The 17,799-nt window shown below is 37.6% G+C and overlaps 1 protein-coding gene across 1 annotated transcript; it reads left to right on the top strand.

Moving 5' to 3' along the window:
- The first annotated feature begins 816 nt into the window (after window positions 1-816).
- On the top strand, window positions 817-17,586 carry LOC115918796 (nucleolar GTP-binding protein 2-like). The gene is made up of 15 exons (XM_030990862.1): window positions 817-1,072; window positions 3,714-3,795; window positions 4,352-4,446; window positions 5,423-5,556; window positions 6,198-6,296; window positions 7,659-7,811; window positions 8,415-8,573; window positions 9,678-9,791; window positions 10,702-10,830; window positions 11,777-11,881; window positions 13,004-13,162; window positions 13,552-13,650; window positions 14,268-14,850; window positions 15,829-15,965; window positions 16,240-17,586. Exons 1-15 carry the CDS (start codon window positions 1,003-1,005, stop codon window positions 16,339-16,341), a joined length of 2,220 nt encoding a protein of 739 aa, XP_030846722.1. The 5' UTR covers window positions 817-1,002; the 3' UTR covers window positions 16,342-17,586.
- The last annotated feature ends 213 nt before the right edge of the window (window positions 17,587-17,799 follow it).

The raw sequence follows: 17,799 nt of genomic DNA, 5'->3' as shown, positions 1-17,799 counted from the left end.
AAGGAAAAGGAGTATTTATTAGGAAGGAAAAGGGGGACGTGTCACTTAATAAAAGGGGCATTTATAAGAGATGAAAAGAACACTTATCAGGAGGGGAAGGGGCACTTGTCAAACTAAAATGAGTATCTCTTAGAATTGAATAGGGTTATTTACAAGAGATGAAAAGGGGTGTTTAAGAGAAGGGAAAGGGGCATTCATTATGAGAAAGGGAAGGGGCTCTTTTTGAAATGGGGGCATTTTTCATAAGGGAAAGGGGCATGCACTTAATAAAAAAAGAAACGGGGCACATGTGAAAATATAAGGTGCGCTTATCCAAATCAAAAAGGGGTAGTTATTAAAAGGGCCGGGAAGGGGCAATTTTTACAAAGAAAAAGGGAACCTCTCAGATTTGAATAGGGCAATTATCAGAGGTGAAGGGGGCGCTTATCAAAAGTGCAAATGGGCGCTTCTCGTACCTGAAAAGGTGAACTTACTAGAGATTTTAAAAGGCACTTATGAGAATGAAAAATGGACACTTATTGCAAAAGAAAATGGGAACTTGTCAAAGTAAAAGGGGCACTTTACCTATTTAAAAAGGGCACTTTTGGGGTACTTGAAAAAGTGGGGGCGCTGTTCACGCCCCCCCCCCCCCCCTCCCTGTCCCCCGGGGGCGCCGCCTCTGCCTATACCCCCTCCCGGGCCTATTACCGGATTATATGCCAATTTATGCAGCGCGTTCACTTGCGTAGGCCTACTACGTGTATTTGTTTTTAAAAGAGACTGAGCAAGCAGACTAACTCGAGCTCATGAACACAACCACGTTTACGTACAAGACTAGCTTAAATCTTCGCTTTGACTCGTACACACACACACACAGGTGCGTCGTAGTCGTACACATGACGTGCATGTAGTTAGCTGCAACAACGTGACAATTTATCATTTCAGTCCCGCACGTTCATTTTCAAGTTTTAAGAAAGAGGTTCGTTCGTATTCTGTCCTGTGTGTCAACAATATCTCACCAAAATGGCGAAAACAGAAAAGAAAAAAAGGAAGGAGCAAGGAATAAAGAAGTCCAACAGTAGTACAAACCCAGGTAAGTTGATTTTGAATAATCAATGGCCCAATTTTGCCTATTTTGTCTCAAGTTCAACTTCAATTTGCTATCAATCAAGGTTGATGATTTGATCAATTATTTTTCAACTCAATTATTCAGTGCAGTGTTTAAAACGAACAAAAATATCAGATGAGGAAATCTCACTCACCATAAGTTATAGAATTAATATCAATGACAATAATTCACAGTGTCACAAGTGTGTTAATCTTCATTTCATGAATTTAAGCCTGCACTAACCTAGACCGAAAGCTTCAGTCTCTATAATCGTCGGTTGTTCCACTGAGACTACGTCTGGCTCCACTAGACCTCCGGTTATAGAGACTGAACGACTGCCTATGCCAGCCTGTGTTGAACTTATTCCGCTAGATTTTAGCCGCTAGGCCCCTCCCACAAACTTGCCACGGCCGTATTGTTATGCCCCCAAAATCCCCCAAAATGTCATTTTACCTCGTTCATTTCCAATTTTAAATTAGGCCTAGGCTAAAATACATCGGTTCCACTTACTAATTTCATTGATATAATCCGTTTAATGGTCCCTTTTAAGGAAATTATCGGTCAAAATCGACATCCATGTTGAAAATCTTGCAAGCCGTGTTTAACTCTCGCTGCCGTCAATCTCATCCCTTCTAGTCTACGCCGAAGGCAAAATGATTATGAAGGAAAAACTGTGCGCCATCTACACGTTCGTAATGGCGTTATCACAGTTTTTCCTTCATAATCATTTTGCCTTCGGCGTAGACTAGAAAGGATGAGATTGACGGCAGCGAGAGTTAAACACGGCTTGCAAGATTTTCAACATGGATGTCGATTTTGACCGATAATTTCCTTAAAAGGGACCATTAAACGGATTATATCAATGAAGTTAGTAAGTGGAACCGATGTATTATAGCCTAGGCCTAATTTAAAATTGGGAATGAACGAGGTAAAATGACATTTTGGGGGATTTTGGGGGCATAACAATACGGCCGTGGCAAGTTTGTGGGAGGGGCCTAGCGGCTAAAATCTAGCGGAATAAGTTCAACATAGGCTGGCATAGGCGATCGTTCTGTCTCTATAACCGGAGGTCTAGTGGAGCCAGACGTAGTCTCAGTGGAACAACCGACGATTATAGAGACTGAAGCTTTCGGTCTAGCACTAACCATGCTAACTAAGGTCGTAACGAAGAACATGAATGATGATGAAGAAGAATAAATAGACAGGGAGAAGAAGGAGAAGGTGTCGATGTGAGTGATGGGGTATAGCTGCAGTCGACTTGTTGTCGAGGTCTAAGACAATGAGGTTGACTGCACTACGACCAGTAGGGGGCTGGTCCGATCGTCCGCAGTTTCGCTGACGATTCTACTTTCCGATCCGGGCGTTGACGATGCGAAAAGCGGATTCTACAATGATTTTCTTGAAGTATTTCACATTAACTAAGTACAGAGACTTTCACGTTATCCTCGGGAAGAAGGACAACCCATAATAGTAGACGGTTAACTGGGGGTATTTTATTCCGCTGAATCTGGTTTTCGCATTGCCAGCGCAAGAATCGGGAACCTGAAAACCCGCAGAGTGCAAAGATAAAAATAGGTTAGCGAAAATGCGGACGATCTTTTTTTCTAAGGACGCAATTTGTCCGCATTTACGAGGATATCCTCTTTTGTGATCCTCGTTCTCGGACCAGGGCCCTACTACTGATCACAAATAGGTGGACTGCAGCCGTCACTCACAAATACTCGTACTGCTCATAGATCAACCGGGAAGACGACAATCGCTAAACAAAATAAAAGTACATTTAGATATGAAACCATGAAACATTTCTTTGTCAGATGTTTTTTAATTGGTAGAAAATGATAAAAAGTTAACTAGATCTAGTGTTGACAGTCGTGTTAGTCAATAAGATCTAAGAATTGTGAGGAAAACAAATTCCTTGTTCTGATTCTCTGAATCTTAAAAGTTTTTTATGATGGAAATGTGCCTTCTTATTTCGGAAGAGCCACAGTCCACTGTTGCAAATACTATCTGCTATGGCATACCAGTTAAAGCTAGTGGTCTATTTTTCTATGATTCTATTTTGTAGTAGTAATGCCATACGGCCCGTTTAAAGGAGCTACACAAAAAAAATTCACTAACAACTCATAATTAGAACAAATTACATATGGATGGAAAGATTTTCTCTTGAAAAACACGAACAATTTGCTGAGAAATCATAGAGATATCATGGAAAGGCGTAAAATGCAATTTTTCAAGACCCTCCTTAGACCCCCGAACGCCCCTGAACGTAAGTCAAACACACAAGCGTAGCGAGCTCTGAATTGTGATGTCACACACTTGACTAACAGCTCAGTGCCGTGTAGCAGTATGCAGCTAGCCAGCCATGTCCCGTATGTGACGTCACAAATATTGACGCTCTACAAAGGACCGCTGAAGGCAGAAAATCTGGATCTAAAAACTAACATTTTTTAGAGTTGATTACTGCGAGCCCCAAACATATTTTGAAGAGAAGAGTTGTTGTATTTGATCGGCAAGGCTTCCCCTTCGCAATGATATGAGTTTTGCATCAATTCAAAACACTTTTGATTCTTTGTGTGGCTACTTATAACATGTGATGAATGTTCATGACTCTTCTTGTTCCTTATAGATCGAGGCAATGCAGGGAGTGGCATGAGAGACCGCTCAACCATCATGAGATTAAACATGTATCGGAAGGGAAAACCCCAAAGGTACATCTTTCATATTGAATTGTGTAAATTGTAAATCACCAATAAACTTTTAAAATGGCCGGGGCCCATCTAAGTTGTATTTTAAACTAGAGTAATTTCGAGTTTTCTTGTAGTTTTTCTTCTCCATTGCACCTCAAACACATTAGTCATGTGGAGTTGGCGCATTACAAATACTCAACAATATTATTATTTCTTTGTTGATTTGAAAGTTCCTCAAGGTACTCCGTCTGAAAAGAAGTTTTTATCTTTTTGATACAAAGAATACATTTTTCTTATGCAGTACAAATATCAAAGTCTCATCTTCACAGTGTATCAGAATCAATGATAACTTATTACTGTCATTTAAATCATTCATCCTGCCTAAAAGATTCTTCAGTTTTCCTACTTTCATACCTAATCTAGGCACAAAGTCAATAGCAAATTATTTGTAGTGTTGATTTGCTTAATTTGAAACAAAAATAAATATGTTTTTCAGTGGTATTCAATATCTACTGCTATGAATTCACATTTTCAGGTTGTTAATGTTTAATATATTGATGTTCTATTTCTTTTTCAGAAACCGGAAGGGTAAAATTGTGATGGCAGCTCCATTTCAGAAACAGCTGAAGTCAGGGACAGTAGCTCGAGTAGAGCCAAATAGAAAATGGTTTGGTAAGTCCATAGATTACTCTTAGTCATGACTATTTGTGTTTTATTATGAAATGATACATGTATACTGGCCTTCATGTACAATTACATGTATTTCAATGCACTGATAAATGTATGTATCGAGAATGGTTTATTTTATTGAGGGGTAAAACACTTCATGTCCCCTTTACCAGGTACAAGAATTTTTTTTTAAATTTGGGGACCAATTTTCAAGCTTGCTTGCATGAAAATAACACTGTTTAATTTGTTTTGCATTGAACTCTTTGCAATTTTTTTTTTAAATTTATTTATTTATTCTATTTTTTTAATTTTTTTTTTTTTTAATTATTATTATTATTATTACTATTATTATTATTTTTTTTTTTTGTTTTTTGGGGGGGGCCTTTTTTATGATTTTCAGCGGCTCTTTTTGGCATTTCGGGGGCTAATTCGCCCTGAGCCCCTGTGTATCCCCCCTCTGCCCTTTACCCTATTTGCTATTGATACATGTACTCCTGTTCAAGTACTATAGATGCTTGTGCACATCCCAAGACTTTGTAATGTTTTTATTTTATCTGGAGCTCAAAATCATTGACTTACACTGTTATTTTCTTGAATTTAGTCGACTGAAGAATTAACTTATATTCGAGGTGATAGTGAATTAAAAATGGGATAAGTGAAAAATGACTCAATACTCATACATGTATGCAGATAAAGTATAAATGTTGAAGCAAATTGTATTGGAATTACGACTTTACTATTTATTGTCCATTCTCTGGAATATTGTCATCATTTTTCATATTTACAAGTATGGCAAGTCTTATAAAGAGTTGATGACAATTGCAACTACATGTATGTACCATAAGAGATAGGAGACCATAAGACTTGCGATTGATTGGAGGACTTAAGATTGATGTGGATCAATCTGGTGTATTTAATACTACCAATGAGATGTTTGAAAAGTAGAATTATAGTTTGTTTTGTTACCCTGTTGCCACAGGCAATACGAGGGTGGTATCCCAAAATGCATTGCAGACCTTCCAGGAGGAGCTGGGGAAGGTCATAAAGGATCCGTATCAGGTCGTCATGAAACAGACCAAGCTGCCAATTACTCTGCTGCAAGAGAAGGCTAAGGTAAGGATAGGGTGATAGAGGGAAGAGAGCGAGGGGTAGAAGGAAGAAAGAGGAAAAGAGAGAGTAGGAGTAAGTGAGTGAGAGAGTGAGAGTGAGTGAGAGACCAAGCTACCCATTACTCTGCTGCAAGAGAAGGCCGAGGTAGGATAGTATTATCAGTTACGAAAAAGGGGGATATGGAAAATTAGGGGGAAGAAAAATGGGAGAGAGAGAGAGAGAGAGAGAGAGATAAAAGGAGCGAGAGGTTGGGTAAGAGAGAGAAAGAGACAGAGAGACAGACACACAGACAGAGAAAGGAGAAAGAAGGATGGTGTTTAACAGAAAGGAAATGTTGATGAATGAGTCAGAAAAAGAAAGGTAATGAACCTGAAGTTATGTGAACAAGTCTGCTAAAAATGATATTAAATCATACACAAAATTGTCTGTAGATGTACATGCATGATATGCAATTTTGTGACTATTATTTGGATGGCGTCTGTGGGTCTAGAGCTAAGTAATAGATTCTGGTTGTGTGCCGAATTGTGAAAAAAATGAATATGAATCATGAAACTAGAGAAATTCATTATATGTAACTTGAACATGGACAATTCTAACAATCTCTACCCACACTTCTACATTTCTTTTTAAATACATGTACACAGTACAATCGTGTTCACCTGTTGGATACAGAGAGCTTTGGATCAACGTTTGGTCCCAAGAAACAAAGGAAGAGAGTAAACATCAAGGTGGCAGATGTAGAGGTGAGTTTAAAGAGAAGTTTGAGTTTGTTTGATGATGATGAAGCCTGTCATCATCAGCTTGAGACTTGACTTCGGAACTTGAAACTTGAGCTCAAGATATTTTGCTCAGCGTTCGCGCATAGTGCGAGTCTTTGGGCTGGTGAAGACGCACCAGAGAAATATCGTTATATTTTGCAAACTGGCCCAATAATATCCCAAGATATTTATCTCGACCAAATATCCCGCTAATTGCAACTTCGAGCTGATGAAGATGCAAATTGAGTTGATAATTTGCGATTGGAATAGTTCAAATAGCGGGATATTTGGCAATCTCGAGCTGATGAAGACAGGCCTATTGTTTTACCTTACTGCCAAGAAAGCATAAATGCTTGTAAGTATTAACAACCAGGGGACCGACTGCTTTAAGTCCTCTCCGAGGGACTTGGTAATGAGGATTAATGCCTTGCCAAAGGGCACAAGGGTATTGACTTGGTTTGACTTGGCTCTACCACCGAGCCATCACGCCTCTTCAGTTCTTGTAAAGCTGGACATTCATATGTGAGTGTTCTCCTTTAAATTCCAGTGCAGAAGCACATCATAGTAGCAATGCCGCATTCAAATGACTGCTCTTCAAATGCCCCCATTATCAGAATATAAGTAGAAATGATTTGACCAAATTTTTTAAACAACATGTGCTAGTAATTAATCCCTCATACCAACTTCTGTGTGCAACGCTTCCATTGTGTTTGCTTTTGAGTATGTATTATGAAGATGTTTGGATCAGTTATAAATTAATAGCTACCAGAAAATTATGCACATGAGGAAAGGATTACACACATGTGCACACATGGGATTACCACTGACATTCATGAGTTTGTAGATTTCTTATTTTGTATGGTATTTTACAGAGGTTCTTCCACACGTTGTTCAAGAAAAGATTGCCTTGAACTTACTCTTAAAGGGATCTGGTAACTTTGTCTCAGATTCTGAAACAAAATCCTGGATTTAGCTCATGCTGCAATCATAATTATAAACCTTTAGGTCAGTCAGGAACCCCGTGACTTTTACAAGCCAATCGCCTGTTTGATTATCAAGATATTTATGATTGGAATTACAAGTTTTGAAAACCGTTTGCCAAATGGTTTTCATAACACTACAGTCTATTGGGAAAAACAAGTATGGTAAAACCGGTCACTAAAAGATTTTTACTTTTTTGAGGCACTTCTTGATCATTTTGAAGCGCAATTTTTTTTAGGGCTTCAATATTACCCCATATCACAGACACTGATAACATGTAGGGCCGTGTATCTCAGATATAACATTGTTAAACGATGCCTTTAATAATTCTCAAACAATTCTCTGTGTGTGTTTTCTTTTTTCTAGTCCTTGGTAAAGTCTGCAGAGGAGTCTAGTGATAAGTACGACGTCGAGAAGGACACTGACTTGGTGTTCGATGATGGAGGAGTCAGGGATGAGGTCAAGGATTGGGTCTTTGGAGCTGGACAGTCCAAAAGAATATGGAATGAACTCTATAAGGTAATGCCTAGGTTTTGAACAAGAGGGAAATTCAGAAAAAGACATTGAATACGGTAATGTGTTGTGTGTGGTACATTGATGTGTGAGGACTGTAACCAGCACAAGATTTGAACCCTCAACTTTGCAATTGTAACTCAAGAGGACATAACCACTTTCCAAAATGCTTTTACAATGATATGGCAGAGTACCGTATACATGCAATTTCCCCCCGTTTCTTTGCTCCAATGGGCAATTTTTACTTTTATAACAGTAACAAGTAATCACATATACATTTTATACAACCAATAGTAAAACAATATTTGTGTACATCAATCAAACACATGCTTCAGCATAAGCCATCTTGAAGTTGCTCATGCATGAGTATATAGAGGGCAGCACACTGAGCCAATGGGTATTACGCTCCCATGCGTTCTAGTGTCCCTTTATACGTACGTCCGTACGGGAGCATTATACTCGTTGGCTCAGTGTTCGCCAAGATGTCTACTTCACGACTGACTATATACCCACGCATAAACATCTTTACAGTCAACTCATTTCAATTTATTCAAGTTAAATGGTCCATTTCTATGAAATTAAAGTCACATCAAACTCTTTCTATTGCAGGTGATAGATTCTTCCGATGTTGTGGTTCAAGTTCTTGATGCCCGGGATCCGATGGGAACAAGATCCAAGTACATAGAGAACTACCTCAAGAAAGAGAAGCCTCATAAACACCTCATCTTTGTTCTAAACAAAGTGGATCTGGTCCCAACTTGGGCTACGGTAAGTCACAAATTTTTATATTATTGTAGTCTTGCAAGAGTTTTTTGTGTTCATTTATATATCGAATCCCAAAACCAATCCAAAACTTGATCCCCATTCAATTGAACAAGCTTTTAAAAGCACTTATTCATCTATTCTATTCTTCTATTTGTAATGTATGTTACATGTACCGTATTTGCCGGCGATAAGGCCGCACCCCCAACTTTGACATTTCAAACGGGGGGAAAAAAAAAGGGAAAAAAAATAAACGGACAAAACAAAATAATCATAATTTTCTCGAAAACACTAATTTTTTTTTACAAACTGATACCAAATTCATCCATATTCTTATAATTTACCGGAATTTTAGCTAAAAAAGTGATCGCAGGCAGATTTGGTGTCCGATATACTCCTACCACAATGTACGGTTTAATGCGAAACTGCATGAAATTGAAAAACAAAATGGCAACTTCGGATGGATGTTCGCGGCATCTCCGTTAGACTGTCCCTTCCTTTATCTTTGCAATGCATTGGCACGAACTTAGATCAAGATCTATCGGCAAATGGTGTGTTAGGACGTTTATTTTCGTCTTCATGTCAACAATGCAAAATAAAATTGTCGGTAAGATGTTTGGAATTGTCCTGTACCATAGTGGTATTGTTATTTTACCGTTTCTAGGCCCATACGTGCAAATTGGTGTTGGTTTTGACTTTCTTTTTTTTTTTTCTTTTTTTTTTTTACTTCGTCGTAAAGGCCGCATCCCGACTTTTTGATATTTTCTCTTCCAAAAATATTGTGGCCTTAATGCCGACAAATACGGTATGTATTTGTGTATACAGGCGTACCCATTACAAGCTTTGCTTACTGGGATTCGCGCCTTCTTCCTTCTAATACAAGTTCTTAAATTATATTTATGTTCCTACGTACAAATTGTATTGTTTGCACAGATGTCAATTGTCAAATATGTTGTCAAATTGAATGGAAGAAATGAATGTTGATTTGAATTGAATTCTAGTAAGAATAGGGGGTATTGCATGCATACAAGTACCAAATGAATCTTCTATGGATTACATGTACTTGATTTGCAGTTTAATGTAACATTGTTCGTTCTTTCTCATATCTAGAAACGATGGGTAGCCATTTTATCCCATGATTACCCCACCCTAGCGTTCCACGCCAGCATGAGGAATCCATTCGGAAAGGGTGCCCTCATACAGCTTCTAAGACAGTTTGGAAAGGTATGATTTAAATCGGGGAAATCAGTCTTGAATTTCATTTTGTTCCCCCCCCCCCCCCCCTCTTCCATTTTGAGGATAAAGACAATTCTAGCTTCTCTTCAAAATGACCAGATATAACTCATCCTTTTAGGGTGCCCTCATACAGCTTCTAAGACGGTTTGGCAAGGTAGGATTCAAATCAGTGAAAACAGTCTTGAATTTTTAATTTTGTTCCCCCCCCCTTCCATTTTGAGGATAAAGACAATTCTAGCTTCTCCTAAAAATGACCAGATATAACTCAACCTTTTAGGGTGCCCTCATACAGCTTCTAAGATAGTTTGGAAAGGTATGATTTAAATCGGGGAAATCAGTCTTGAATTTTTAATTTTTCCCCCCCTTCCATTTTGAGGATAAAGACAATTCCAAACTCTCTTCAAAATGAACAGATATTATAACTCAATCTTTTATCCTTTCACGTATTGTTATCATTGTTTAGTGGTGGTTAATTTACCTGACTGCTATTAGAAAGCATAAATGCTTGTTGGTAAGCAACCAGAGTACCAACTGCTTTAGGTCCACTCTGAGGGACCTGGTAATGAGGATTAATGCCTTACCAAAGGGCACTAGCGCACTGACCGGGTTTTGAACCCGGGTCATCAGATTACGAGACCACTGCTCTCCCAACTGAGCTGTATAACTGTATTATGCATATTTAGTTCATTTTTCATCGGCAATAAAATTCTTGTAGCTTTTTTAAAAATCTGTTGATCACAAAAAAAAAATTATCAGCTGAGAGCCAGACGTGTGCTTCAGTCTTGAAGTTAACACCTTTCTTGCTCATACCAGTTGAAATGACCTTGAGATATTTTGATTTTCTTGTGGTGTGTAACCATATATAATGTTTACATTGATTTTTTTTATTTTTCCACAGCTCCATGTAGATAAGAAGCAGATCAGTATAGGTTTCATTGGATACCCTAACACTGGCAAAAGTTCTATAATCAACACCCTCAGGGCTAAGAAGGTCTGCAATGTGGCACCAATTGCAGGAGAAACCAAGGTAAACATTCATCTATTACCATGGGAACGGATAATCATAAATTTGGATTTTCAATCATTACCAAATTGACACATTTTGACTAAGGCCCAAATCTAATGCTTACAATATTTTTGCGTCTTCTTTGATTACTAAAATCTTGAAACTGCATGTGAAATGAATAAAGGCGTCTGATTTATTTATATGTCAAAATTGACAGAACATCAACTTTTGTTGGAATTAGTAAAGATCTTTTAAGGGGAGGGATGGGATAGCAATGACCTTTAAAACATTTAGAATGGCATGGCAGACACATTTCTGGAATTAATAAACTACTTGTTTATTCCTCTTTTTAACAATTTGAATTACAAATAATTTACAGTCTTCTCAGCACTTTTTATGGGCAGCTAGATTCTAACGCTTTACAGATTCCTGGTTAGGATTGGGTTGATGTTTCTAATCTGAAATGAAAAAGGGGCAGACAGAGCTGCCAACCATTACGTTTTTCCTGGAATCATTCCGTTTTTTCCTCAATTTTTGTTTGTTTTGTTGCACATACCGCTAATCAACCAAATGCCCTAAAATGTTGATCACTACTTCAATAGAAAACTTTAATAGAGATTTATGATATACAAATAGTAAAAAAAAAAAAAGGGAAAATCGTAAATATTCTCAAAAAGATTGAAACGCAGATAATACACACAAAAAAAACTACTTACTTGTAAATAAATAATTGGTCCTAATATGGAAATAACAGCATGAGGAATGGACATTTCTGCATTGGATGTGGATTGGATGCATGTGTCGCGTGTGGTTGTAAGTTTCGTTTTAATGAATTCCTTTCTTAGCCATCATGGTTCCTTTTTTTGGTTGCACAAGGTATGTAGATCCTTGTGTTATACAGCATGAAACCTCAGAAGATGTAAAGTGTATTCTAGTCTTCAAGTATCTCTTCTTGGTGTCTTGACAGGTATGGCAGTACATCACACTGATGAGAAGAATCTTCTTGATAGATTGTCCTGGAGTCGTCTATCCCTCGGGAGAGACAGAGACAGAGATTGTACTCAAGGGAGTGGTAAGTATGCTTATATTACATGCTCTGGTAACAATTGTACTACTACTGCACTCAATTTTCTTTTTTTCACCAACCTTAGCCCAAAAAACTGAACTTAAAATTGAAAAGGCCAGTTGATAGTTCCAGTTTGAGCATGAGCAGATAAAGGTCATTCAGGACCAAATTGTGAAATACGCGGAGACGAAATACTGGATACGTTATGTAATCATTATTCATTTATACACAAGCAGTGCACTCCATAATACAGAGGTGGAAGTATTCTTTGAAAAGGGGAAACAAACTTTAAGGCTATTTATGTAGCACCTCCATCGCTGTAGGAGTGATTATTTATAAATGTACAAAGTGGGACCTCTTCATATTTAGAAGATCTGTGGATATTCGGGGTCATTTGGGACATGTGCTAACCGTGAACTGGCCTATTGTACTGCACTTAATTTTCTTTTTACACCAACTCTAGCCCAAAACCAAACGTAACATTTATCTTTAACCCTAACCGTCTATCTTTGATGAAAAATACACAGAGCATATTTATTACTGGTGAGTTGAACTACTGTCCTCAAAGAATTTCAGTTTACTCGCGTTTCTTCTTCTACCATAAGATTAGAAAAAATGTGAGGGGCATAGATAATACATGAGCACTTGATTGCCCAGGGAGCTTTTGCTTGAAAGGATTCAAATGAACGCAACTTTAATATCCTATATTCAGTCTGATTGGTTGAAAATCATTTTGATATTTGGATATCTGTGTATCGATACTTTAATCATCAGAGTCCCAGAAAATATTTAAAGCTATCCATTATACATGTAGCATATATTTTCATTATTATCTATATAAGGCTTCCAAGTGGTACAATAAATTAGTCAAATTTTGTTATTTCGCTAGCCAGACTACTAAAGATAATAATAATAATATTGTATTGCTTTGTTTTCATGTGATACAAGAATATAGTGCTCTCGCTATGAAAATATTGGACTTGTCTCAGACTCCTTCAATATTGTCATAGCTCTAGCAATATATTCTTGTATCACACTCAAAGTCTTTCAATATTATATAAATACATTGTTGTAAATAGTTAGAAATAATGAAAGTTAATCAATTTAAAATTTGTTTTGGCGTCATAGGTACGGATAGAGAATGTGAAGGGTCCAGAAGACTACATTCCGGAGGTGTTGAGACGGGTCAAACCAGACTACTTACAGAAGACGTACCGCGTCTCAGAGTGGGTTGATTATATCGACTTCTTAGAGAAGCTCGCTCAACGTACAGGAAAACTAAACAAGGTATGGAAAGGTGTATGAAAGATTCATTGTAGATAATGATGCCGTTTCGTTGGAGAAACAGATTTTGATGATGTTTTTTAATTTGCAGATACCGTTACGTAATTCAGTTGTCGATGTGTACCTAATGAAAAAGCCTGCAGAGCATTATGGGTTTTCATACCTAATTTTGGGGGCAGTGGTAAGGCTTCCTCTTGACAATGATATTAATTTTGCATCGATTCAAAACACTTTTGTTTCTTTGGTTGACTACATTAAGCTTTTAGAGACTTTTCAGCTTATTATGCGCCTGGTAAATTTATCTCTATCATATCTATTCTACCGTTATCTAGCAGTGTTTTAACATTCATATTTTATTCTTATCCCCCCCCCCCCCCATTCCTCTTCTACAGGGAGGTGAACCTGATGTCAGTACTGTAGCTAAGATGGTATTGAATGACTGGCAAAGAGGGAAAATCCCTTTCTTTGTCAAACCACCCAACTGTGAACAGGTAAGTCAATCATCATGCAAGACTGAGTTTATTTGTGAATTATAATAATAATAATAATTATATGTGCTTAACAAGCGCCTTACACTTACTTTATCAGAAGTCTCTAAGCGCTCTACAATAATGCAGCATAAATACCCTGCATGGCTTTACCAGGTCCCCATTTACTTCACCTGGGTGGAGTGCAGCACAATGTGGGGGTAGCTGGGAATATACATCACAATTAGATTTCTAGATGTGGAAGTCTGAGATTGACATGTTCATGTATGATAGTCTGATAACTAGCATAAAAATCTCCTTTTTTTATTATTTGGGAATACCGTAAGTATTGAGCAGAAATTTGGAGTGATAAATTGAAAAATGGGGGAGGTATTCACTAATACATAAACTCTTCAACATGAGGAAGTTGTTATTAAAAATGTACTGATGGTATTAAGACTAGTTTTCAGGTCAATGATATAGATGATCTGTAGGTAACACTTGTTTCTCTATCATATTGTATCATGATGTTCTCAATAATAATGATAATGATAAAAACAGTGCTTATAAAGCGCTATACCACCAAAGTCTAAGCGCTTTTGAGTTGCCAATTCTTATTTTTATTCATGTCCATCTCTTAGGATTCAAGGGAAGATGTTGACAAGAAAGAATCCCCCAAGAAGACTAAGGAAACGGTTGCCAAGGACACGGTTGCCAAGGAGGACACCGTCCCTAAGAAGAAGGAGATCAGAGGAGTGAAACAAGACCTCAGCAAAATCAACATCGGACCAAAGTTCGCTGGAGACGATCTGAAACCAAAGGACATGGATGGCGAGGAGAATGAGGTCACGGAAGGACAGGAACCGGAAGAAGAGGAGGAGGAGGAGGAGGAGGAGGAGGAGGAGGCGGCAGAAGAAGGAGAACAAGATGTAGATGGTGAAGAAGTAGTCAGTCAGATGGAAGATAGTGACAAAGCAGGAAAAGATTTAACGAATGAAGCATCAACATCATCAGCATCATCAGACTCTGTGAAGAAGTCAGTAAAGAGGACTAGAAGAAAAGAGGAGGCAAAGACCGGTATCTCGTACGGTGCTAACGTCTTCCTCAATACGAAGAACAAGAAACTCTTAGCCAAGGCAAAGATTGAGAAGAAGAGAGAAGCCATGTTGCAGAAGAGGAGTCAAACAGAGAGTAATGAGGATCAAAATAAACCAGCAAAGAAGGGTAAGATATCAACTTATAGTGGTGAAAGGGCTACCAATAAAAAAGATGGTACAAGTTTAGTAAAAGTGGCACAGTTATATTTATACATTGTGTCCTATTAATCTATTGAGATTGATTTTTTGAAGAAAATGAATGATGAAAAATATCAAGCGATAATCTCACTTTGTATTTATGAAAGGAAAAAGCGATGTAGTTAACTGGTGGAGATTTGACTACTTTAACCTCATGATTTTTCTTGGAAATAGTAGCCTGACATCTGTTTGGAATGTAGGTCGTCTGGGCCCTGTCTTATAAAGAGTTAGGATTGATCCAAATCAATTCTAAGCCTTCCAATCAATAGCGAGCTTGCAGTCTCCTAGGTCTTATGTGCATAGATCCGTTTGGTATCAACACTTTGTAAGATGGGGCCCTGGATAAGCTCCATAAACGCGGCATGATATTTTCATGTGTCTGAGTAGTAAAAGCTGTAGTAACGCAGAAGTAGCAGAAGCAGTATTTCCCTTTATGGGGGATTTGAATAAACTCTCTTTTATCCATGTAGGAATGATTTAAAGCGGGACTGCACTAATTACAGCTACTTGCGCCCTCTATACAGCCAAAAATGCCTAAGCGGTATCCGTCGATCCCCCATGGTCCCCCTTTTCTTATGTTAATTGAGAGCTGATTTGATGAGATAACCACCTGCCAGTGACCCGCAGGGAAAAAAATATTTTGAAAATTTTGGGGGCTACTTTTCAAGCTTGCTTGCATGACAATAAACACTCTTTAATTTGTTTTGCATTGAACCGTACGCAATTTTTTTTCTTCTCTTTTATAACATTCCGGGGCTCTTTTGGGCACTTTGGGAGCTAATTCGCCCGAGCCCCCATGTATTTTCCCCCTGATGACCCTGCAGGGAGGTCTTATCCCTCCTGGCCAAACGAGTGCAGATAGGCTTTAAGAAAACCTTTATGATCTGTTTTCATTTTGTTACCCTAGGCAAGAAACCGCAACCCATCGGGTCATACTGCCCTCTAGGGAGCAGCGATGAAGATGACGCAGGTGACACGAGGAGAAAGAAGAAGAGATACTTTGAAGAGGAGAAAGCAGGAAAAAAGAAACTCACATCAAAGCAGGTAAGATTCAATTTCATTGCAAACAAAACAAAAACAAAATGAAATAAATTTGAATTATTTTCATTCTTTTGTGTTTTGGGAGCTCCAAAAATTTTACTTCAAAATTTCACCTAAATTGTATAATGATGTAAAAGAGGATATCATTTAACACAAACTTGAGCAAGGATTTTGAAAACAAATGTGTTTGAAATCAAATATTGATGAAGGAGGGGGGAAGTAAAATCTCATTGCACCAATCGTTTTCACCTTCTTTTTTTTGTATTTGTCTCTACAGAAGCGAAGCATCGATAGAGCACAGAAGAGTAAGAAGGTCGGACAGCATTTCTACGCAGAGACGAACGTCAAGAATAGAAACAGATCCAAGAAAGTCAAATGACCATATCAGGACCTCCAGAGAATCTAATGTAAACATTAACATGAACATTATCTATGAAGGCACTTTCATGCAGATTTTTATACACGAATCTGTGTGATGGGCAGTTATTCATCTATTTTGGAGGCAGACACTTGCTACATAAAAGCAGCTGCTATGATCTGTACACCATTGGTTGGCCAAAAACCCAATTTTTGATGAGCTGTTTTGAGGCAATGAAATACATGGAGTTAATTTCCTCACTTTTATTCTTGTATATTGTTAACAAATAATTTCATTCTTCCATCGAATACATTTTAATGTCGCATTACAAACATTAATTTTGCCTGTAAATATCTAGAACTTTTAATTGACTGATGAAATCTTTCACACAAAAATAGATCTGGGACAATTTTTTTTAAAATCCTTTTTTCTGTTTCTCAGTTTTCTTTCCTGATCAAATAATCTAAGCCAAAGTTGTTAACAGTCCTCTATCCATTACTGATTTTAGTAATTGCTTATCTGTAGTTCTGTTTAATAGACCGTCTTGAAACTCAGATAGGCCCTCTTTGTTGAGATGTTAATCATGAAAAGAATGATCCATTGTCAAGTATTATGTGCTCATATAGAAGTCTGGATTCTTTGTTCCAATTCAAGTTTCACTAATTGCTGCATTACATGTAAGTTTGCAGCAATAAGCCAGTTCATAGTTGCAGTCTGAGCATGAGCAGACGAAGGTCATTGCAGACGAAAGTGTGAAATACACGGAGACAAAATACTGGATACGTGCTCATGAAGTTATGTAATCATTCATTCATGCACAAGCAGTGCACTCCATAATACACAGGCGGAAGTATTCTTTGAAAAGGGGAAACAAAAGCTGTTTAATAGCACCTCCATTGCTGTAGTATGGATTTATTTCAAAATGTACAAAGTGGGACCTCTTCATGTGTTGAAGATCTTTGGATATTCAGGGTCATTTTTGGACATGTGCTTACCGTGAACTGGTCTATTGTGATCCTGCAAGGTAATTTATTTTGTGTGATTCTTGATTTACAGTATTTTGTCATTCATGCCTAGAATTTCTGATGTGTTTATAGAAATGTACAACTTTTCAAACAATTCAAGATGATTCAGAACATTGTATGTGATATCACTACTTCTACACTGCTTTTGAACATATGACATGAATCCCTTTTGAGTGGGAGAATCATGGATACAGTTTGTATATCAATTATTAAAATTGAAAACTATGACCTTTACTTTAAATCCTACTTGTCACAAGTCGTTTTTTGAGAGATACAAAAGATTAAAGAATGAAGAAATGTTTGAGATGAAGACACAAAACACTGTATCGTACATTCATGAGACCCAGTGGCTAAATGAAACAAAAAGTAGGTTGGCTGTCCGAAAATTTAGCAATTATTCATAAAGGTTGGAATCTATAGTGCAGAAAATACATAAAACAAAACAAAAATTGAT

Source organism: Strongylocentrotus purpuratus, unplaced genomic scaffold, assembly GCF_000002235.5.
Source record: "Strongylocentrotus purpuratus isolate Spur 01 unplaced genomic scaffold, Spur_5.0 spur5_scaffold_19, whole genome shotgun sequence".
NCBI lineage: Eukaryota > Metazoa > Echinodermata > Echinoidea > Camarodonta > Strongylocentrotidae > Strongylocentrotus > Strongylocentrotus purpuratus.
This window is presented reverse-complemented; position numbering and strand designations above follow the sequence as displayed.